Genomic DNA, 7,692 nt, shown 5'->3' with positions numbered 1-7,692 from the left:
AGGTGGACGGAGGACCTCTGGCCACTGGGACAGCTGCAAACATGATGGGGAGAGGCTTGACACGTGCCAATGTGTTGGGACTTCCTCTCTTGCTTCCCTGGGGACCCTGCCCCTGCCACCACCACCACACCAAGAAGTGCAGGCTGGGGAATTCCTGGCTGGTGCTGTGGTTAAGACTCAGCGCTGCCACTGCCAGGCCCAGGGTTCAACCCCTGGTTGGGGAACTAAGATCCCTGAAGCCCCAAAGTGTGGCAAAAAGAAGGAAAAAAAATAAAGAAAACAAGAAAAACAAGAAGTCCAGGCTAACTTCCTGGGTGATCAGAGACATATGACCCGGTCAGCCCTGACACCCAACCTTCTGAAAGGGAAGCGACTAGCTGACCAGCAGCTGAATCCCGCAGAGACCAACAAAACCATCACCGAGCTGAACTCAGACCAAATTGCCAACCCATAGAATGCGTTAAATACAAGGCAATTATTTTAAGCAAGTGAGGCTTGGAAGGACTTGGTATGTGGCAAAGGGTAACTGATACAGGCTTGTCCCCTCTCTCTGTGATGTGGTCTCTTTCTCTCCCTCAATGTGACTCAATGATTGAAATCTTAAGCTCTGACACTTTTTAGCTGCATGACTGCCAATGTGACATTCCTTCTCAGGGCCTCAGATTCTTCTGAAAACAGGGATGAGAATAATAGCACCTATCCCATGGAGTAATCGTGAAGCCAAAATGAAAAACAGCCCCTAAGACATCATGGTGGCCATGCGTGCTGGTTATGAAATGTGTCTGGTGGGGTGGGGTAGTTGTGGGGCAATCGGGGACCCAAAGGCAGTACCTCCTCCCCTCCCCGTGGGGTTTCGTAGGGCCATGTGACCAGCTCCAGCTGGTGAGTTGTGTGAGTCCCTTCTGGGTGGCAGCATTTCATCACCCATGTGAAACGGCCCTGGGCTCTCTGCTGTGCACAGAGACCAGCACTGTTCAAGTTGGCGACTGCTCCACGATTCTGACGAGCAGAACGCCCTGTGGACGGTGCTAGACATGGAAGGTGAAGGATAAATCAGCCTTTCCTGAATGGGTACTTCTGTAGGAACTACCACTCCTGTCCCTCCCGATGCAGGGGGTGTAGACGTGCCTGGTCCACTGATGTTGGCTTTGACCATATCATCTACCTTACTCTGCAGGACATGAGCGCCCACGACCTCGGCAGGGGCCCTTGGTGCACCTGGTTTCTGTGCCCCTGTGATGAGCCATGAGAAGGACATTAGCCAGGGAGCCACGGATCCCAGAAGAGTGTGGAACCCCATGGAGGACGGGAACCCCCCTCCCACACTGGAGTCAAACCCACCAAAGCACAGCCGGAAGCAGAGCCGCCCCGGCCACCTGCAGACCCTTGGAAAGGAGGAGGATCATTGTTCCAAGTCTCAGCTTGGGGATGGTTTGTTATACGAGCATTCCTACAGCATGAATTGTCTACGACAACTCCGTTGCTTTTAACCACGGAGATTAGGGACTTGATGGTTACTGTAGCGTAATCGAGTCTGTCCTGATTGATGCCAGGGTCGAGCACCTTGCCAACTCATGGCCACTCAGGAAGTGGCAGCTATTAGGATGATAACTATTTGGCCAGACACATTGTCCCAGAACCAAGGCTGTCTTTAAGGTGCTAGGCACTGCCCTAAGTGCTGTTTTAGTGTTATTTTCTTTGACGCTTCAGACAGTCCTCTGCAGTTACAACTGTTAACATCCACATTTTACAAACATGGAAACTGAGGCAAAAAGAGGGAGAGATGAACCAGGAGAGGTGAGCATGGACTCTGGAGTCTGCCCCTCCCTAGCTCTTTGACCCAAGGCAAGTGACACCACAATCTGTGCCTCAGTTATTTTCCTCTGTAAAATGGGGAGAATACTTTGGATTTCATGGACTTGTGATTATGAAATCAGGTACCGCATGGAAAACACTTAGCAGGGGGACCCGACAGGGCGTAATCCCTCAACAACAGGTAGAGTCTTCCCTCTCTCGCATCCAAAGAGGGGGTTCCCAAGGGTTGAGAGCCCTCCTTTTGAGTCCCCCTCCCCGAAATGCATCACATCACAAGGACTCAGGCTTGCTCTGTTCACTTGTTTAATATATTGGCAGATGGGAAGCTGTAGCTGAGAAGAAATGGAGACCAAACGGCACTTAAGCCTCAGTTCTTTACTTTGCCTTGCCAGAAGGCTGGGAGTCTGGAGGACAGTTAGCCCGGGTGATGGTGTAGATACGAGAGGCTGAGGGCACCAGGGTCCCAGGCTTGGTGTGGCAGGCATTCTCTGTAGCACAGCCCTGAGTAGCAAATATGATACCTGTGGGGGGAGAGGGATGGCAGGGTCCAGTCAGCACCTCAAGCCCTCCCTCCTCATGAGCCAGGGGTCATCCCCCTGCCACCTCCTCACGCAGTTCTCTGGAGCCACTCTCTCCCCTAGAAGCTGGAAGTATGAGCCTCCGTTTCTGGGAGCCTCCCTGTCCCCTCCTCCAGAAATCCAGGTGCCGCTCACCCGTCTGCACTTTGCCAGTGAATGCAGCACAGTGGCTCTCCTTGCCAACACAGGGCACTTGCTGAGTCGAAGAGCATGTTTCCTTGAAGTGGGCGATGCAGGTAGGGCACTGGAGGCCATTCTCTGTCCGATTGTTCTGGGGAGCTGGAGAGGAGGGTGGAGTGTAAGGTATAAGGGAGCATAACCCCTTCCCAACCTCACAACGACCCAGAGGACAGCAGCAGCTAATGGACACTGCGTTTCAGAGGCGAGGAAACTGGGGCTTAGAGCAAGGAAGATGCTTGAGCAGTGTTACCACCCGGGTCAGTGGCGGGAGCTCACAGCAGGCTCTGGGCCCAGGCAGGAAGGGACTCTGGATGTGGGGCTGAGCGGGCACTCACCGGGCACGGGATCGCGGTTGCAGGCGTCGCCCTGGCAGCAGCGTGTGTTGGACACCGCGTAGTTCTCAGGGTCCATGGTGATGGAGAGGAATTCCGAGCTGCAGGCGCTGGACTTCGTGCACCCCTTGTAGGTGTTCACCGACCGGTGTCCCTCTGCAGGATGGCACGATGCGGGGAGGGCTCAGGGCCCCTGGCCTGGACCCCAGCTCCTGGGTCTCTCCCAACGTTACAGCTGCCCCAGCCCGCTGCTGTCTAGGGAGGTCTCTTCCAGCCCCTCAGATTCAGACCCCCTTATCTGCCTGGAACATGGTGTGGATGGTTTATTAGGTCTGTCCCAGCCACAGCCTTCCTCCTCCCCACCGTATGGAGGTCTCTTCCAACCCTAGGGTTTCCCCTCTTCACCCCACAGAAGGGTGTGTGTTCACCGCTTCCTCCCACTGCTGCGGGGTCCCATCTCCCTCCTGTGTAAGCCCGGGTGGTCTCTTCAAGGCTTTCACGACCTTCCCCCACCCGCCAACCCTTGCTAGGTGAGTGGGACAGCGTGCAATCTTCTATCCCAACTTCCTCACACACCCCCTCCAGTCGGGGTGGTTCCTTCCTGCACTCAACCTGGGCCTCACCTCCTGTCACATCCTTCATTCATCAGCTGCTCTGCGCCCCACCATCTTCCTTTACCTAAGGGTGTCTGGGTCTATTTCAGCTTTCAATGAACACCCCCCCCCCAGCAGTGGTTTCTTCCTTTGCCCCCCTTCTCCCCCATCCTCCCTCAGGTCTGCGACCGTCCCTTCCATTTTAAGTCCTGCCGCTCCTTCCTCATGTACTCATGTGTCTCCCCAGTGGCCCATCTCCATTTCTCTGCGATGATTTGCTCCATATCTTCCCTGTCCTTTCTGTCCATTTCTATCTCTCCCTCTACCCAAATATCACGTCTCTACCTCCTGTCAGCTATGGTCTCTTCCAGCCCACATCCCTGAGGGATCCCTCCCTCCCCAAATGGTCAACCTGATCCCACTCCTTGCAGCCCACTCCATTCTCTTCCTTCTCCTCTACACCCGCCTCCCCCAGCCCCTGGCATATTAGATTTCCGCCTCTGGCTATTTCTCTCTGGTCTCCCCCACCCCAACCCTGTGTGTTCCTTTCCCAATCCCCTCCTGCCTAAGGAAGTTTCTATATCTGCCCCTCCCTGCCCCCCATTGCCTCTTTGGAATCCCATTTTCAGAAATCCAGGAGACCAGTTGTTTCTGTCGTTCCCTCGGATTCTCTTCCCTGCATTCACCTCGAGACGTCCCTCTTTCCTGCCCCCTCACCACTTGAAGGTTCCTCCCAACCCACGGTGGTATCTGGTACCCTGAAGGCACACCGCCCTCCCCAGATCTGACAACACTCCCGGCCCTCTTACTTCTGCTGGTCTCAGCCACGGTGACCACGCAGGAGTCCTGGTCAGGGTCGCACGTCTGCACATTTCCACTGCACGTGAGTCCGGAGCCTGTACACACCTCACAGCTTAGTGGGTATCCTGCAGTGCAGAGAGCGGGGCTCTAGTCAAGGGTGCTGTGGTCTGCAGACCAAGACTTCCAAGCCCAGGGTGGGATGGGCAGTGATGGGGTGTAGGGTGGGGGTATGTATCTGGGGGAGGAGGGACGGGTGTCCCCCTGAGTGTTCTTGGCTGGGGCATTGACCGCAGTCACGGGAACTGTCCGAAGCTCCTCCAGTAGGGATACTGTGTCTTCAGGGTTGGGAAGCCACTCCACCAGGGAGCAACTTTACCTAATTACAAGGCTAGGGACTTTGGACACTAGGGTCCTCTGAGAAAGCTTGGGGACAGGGAGGGGGCCTGGTGTAGGTTTCCATGGACTTCTGTGAAGCTTCAGGTCCAGCTGGTTCTCGGACTGGAACCCTCTTCCTTGTAGGTCCCAGGCGTAGGTCTCACAGACAGTAGGAGCCCAGGCAGGGGGACCTGAGGCTGGGATCAGCATCCCAGGTCAAGAAGGGAGAGCGAGGACCAGGAGGGCAAGGTCATGGACTCCTTGGTCCTGAGACAGGAGGCAACTGGGTCCTGGGGAAAGTGGGTCTGGCCTGAACTCCTGCATCAAAGGTTGGAGGACACCGGGGATCCGAACTCCCTAGAGTCCTGGGAGAAAGGAAATCTCCCCTGCCCCTCAGTTGTTTTTTAAAAGATTTCCCTTTCTAATCATACCCTCCTCTGATTTCCCACAATTCAGTTTTTGTTTTGTTTTGGCCACGCTGCTTGGCATGCAGGATCTTATTTCCCCCACCAGGGATTGAAGGCATACCCCCGGTAGTGGAAGCACAGAATCTTGAACACTGGCCCAGGTGTCTTATTTTAAGACCATTCCTTGGGGAGAGAGGACACAGAGCCCATGAAACCGCTCCTTTATCTGGGATTCATTCACACACAAGATTTTGAGCTATGTATTCTTCCCTTGCGGCCCCAGGCCTTCTCTCCTTTAGCCTCTGCCTTCCCCATGAACCTGAATTCCCAGGACACCTCCTCTTTCCCCCTCCCCGCTGGAGGATCTTGCTGAATGCTCTGAGGGTCCCAGGAGCCCAGGCCCCTCGTTCCTTACCTAGACCCAGGAGGGTGCAGAGCAGCGCGGAGGCCAGCAGGAAGGTCTGGGGTTTCATGCAACTCCTCATGATGGATGAGCGAGTGACTCTGCAGTCCCAGGTCCCCAGCTCTTCTTATAGGAAGCTGAGGAGGGGCGGGTCTGGCCCCACCTTACCCTTAGGGTGAGAAAGAAGTGATGTCAGATCTGGGGCAGGTGTCTGCAGCTGTGGGTTGGGGAGGCAGAACCAGAATCTGCAAGGGACATGGGCCTCTTGAGCCCAGCCCCCTCTTCCATGGGGACTTGAGGAGTCTGGGTCTCCAGCCCTCTCTTCCATCAGGAGCCAGAAGGTGACTTGCCCATTTTCTCACGTTCCCACCACTTCCTACCCCCCTGCCCCGTTATATTTTCTGGCCTGAAGCCCAAGATCAGAATCAGGTCTTTAAATTCCCTGTAGGGTAGAGCACCTGCTGGGACTGAGATACCCTTCCCACTCTTCCCGAGGGGTGCCCGGCATGGGTGGGGCCCTAGCTGGTAGGGCCCAGCGTGGCCAGGCTTGTTCTGTGGGGGCATGCTTGGCTCCTACTCTCTTTTCTGTGTGTGGGCTGTGTCCAGCTCCGACCCCACCCCAAGAGGCACTTCTGGGTTCTCAGGGACTGAAGAGAGGGGTGTTTGTAATAGGGCAGCGATGGGCATGGCACGAGACAGGTGCCCACAGGTCACATTGCAAACCTGAGGCGTGGTTGGAAGCACTGAAACTTGGGTATGTGTGTCTGGTTTTGGCACATGCATTGTGGGTTTTGTTGTTTTTTTAAGATTTATTTTTGCTGTGGATCACTTTTTTTAAAGTCTTTATTGACTTTGTTACAATATTGGTTTTGTTTTCTATGTTTTGGTATTTTGGCCCTGAGGCATGTGGGATCTTAGCTTCATGACCAGGGATGAAACCCGCAGCCCCTGCTCTGGAAGGCAAAGTCCTAAACCAGTGGAGGTCCAGGGAAGTCGCCATTGTGTTTTATTTATTTCTTTACCCACTCTCTCCGCCTTAGGCATAAGCATGAGAGATCAGACATTGTGTGTGTGTGTGTGTGTGTGTGTGTGTGTGTGTGTGTGTGTGTGGCTGGGGCGTTGGGGGTGGGGGGGCATGGGGACGGTAGCCAGTAAGCAGTGCAGGAGAGCCTGTTGCGATAGGCTCCAGGCTCCCTACAAATATGCACTCAGGTTTGCTGGCCTCTTGCTTTCCAGGCTTCAGCTGGGGAGTGAGGGTGGCGAATTTCTTCTGGGGACCAATCCTGGAAGCGCCCCTTTTGCTTTGCGCCCAGAAAGCCTAGTGGGCAAGTCACTGGGAGGAGGGGCCCAAGAGTGGTTTGGCGGGTAGGAGACAGGAAAGCTCGTTGCTAGGCAACGCAGAGCTGCTGGCCTTTTGCCAGAGAGATGCCCTGGGCTTGCGCAGTGTTTACGTGACCTGCAGCACGCTGCAGTTTGAAAGGCCCAAGCCTCGTGCATTTGCGCGCTGTTGCCCGCATGGGGCACACCCCTGTGTGCGCCTTGAACTCAGACTCCCGTATCTTCTTGGTCTTGCGACGTCCATGACGGTGACATGCCGGAGATCCGCCTCCGCCATGTGGCGTCCTGCAGGAGCCAGGACTCGGTGAGGGGCTGGCATGGGGGGGGTGGGGGGGTGGGTTGCGAGACGTAACGGAAGTCATGAGGGGCGCTGCGAGAACTTTTGGAGTCTGAAAGGTGTTGAGCAATAATCAGTATTGCGGCTGCAAAGAAACTAGAGCTTTATTTGGAGCCTTAGGACCTGCAATTCGATACACACATGCCAGTCAAACTGAGTGTTGGGGGAGAGAGTCAGGGCTTATGAGGACAGAGGTCACCAGGTGTTTAAAGTTGCCTAGAGGGATTGTAATTGACTGTGATACACGTAAAATATTTGGCTTTCAAGAAGAGGCTGTCGTGAGTTACTTTCCGGAAAGGCCCTGATATGTATCTCGAGTTTCTGGGGGATGTTGTGGATGCCTGTGTTAATGCAAAGATCAGATTCCATCCGGGCTGAGACCTGCATGGTGACCATTCCTCAGTGGCCTCCCAGCTCCACTGTAGAGGGCCCTGTGAGCAATACGTACTTCCTTTTGATTTTCCTTTCATAAAAGGGACTTTGTGGAATTCTAAGGAGGGTGATGGGAGAATTACTCAGAGGCCATAAGGGAA

General features: G+C 54.8%; 1 protein-coding gene across 1 annotated transcript; it reads right to left on the bottom strand.

The window, feature by feature from the left end:
- Positions 1 to 2,190: 2,190 nt before the first annotated feature.
- LOC130837943 (phospholipase A2 inhibitor and Ly6/PLAUR domain-containing protein-like) lies at positions 2,191 to 5,566 on the bottom strand. The gene is made up of 5 exons (XM_057710659.1): positions 5,497 to 5,566; positions 4,308 to 4,424; positions 2,909 to 3,061; positions 2,529 to 2,672; positions 2,191 to 2,336 (listed from the first exon to the last, which is right to left on the bottom strand). The coding sequence occupies exons 1-5, from the start codon at positions 5,564 to 5,566 to the stop codon at positions 2,191 to 2,193; spliced, it is 630 nt and encodes a 209-aa protein (XP_057566642.1).
- Positions 5,567 to 7,692: the final 2,126 nt, after the last annotated feature.

This window comes from Hippopotamus amphibius, chromosome 16 (assembly GCF_030028045.1).
Source record: "Hippopotamus amphibius kiboko isolate mHipAmp2 chromosome 16, mHipAmp2.hap2, whole genome shotgun sequence".
Lineage (NCBI taxonomy): Eukaryota > Metazoa > Chordata > Mammalia > Artiodactyla > Hippopotamidae > Hippopotamus > Hippopotamus amphibius.
Note: the sequence above shows the minus strand (reverse complement) of the source record. Positions and strands in the feature narration are given on the sequence as shown.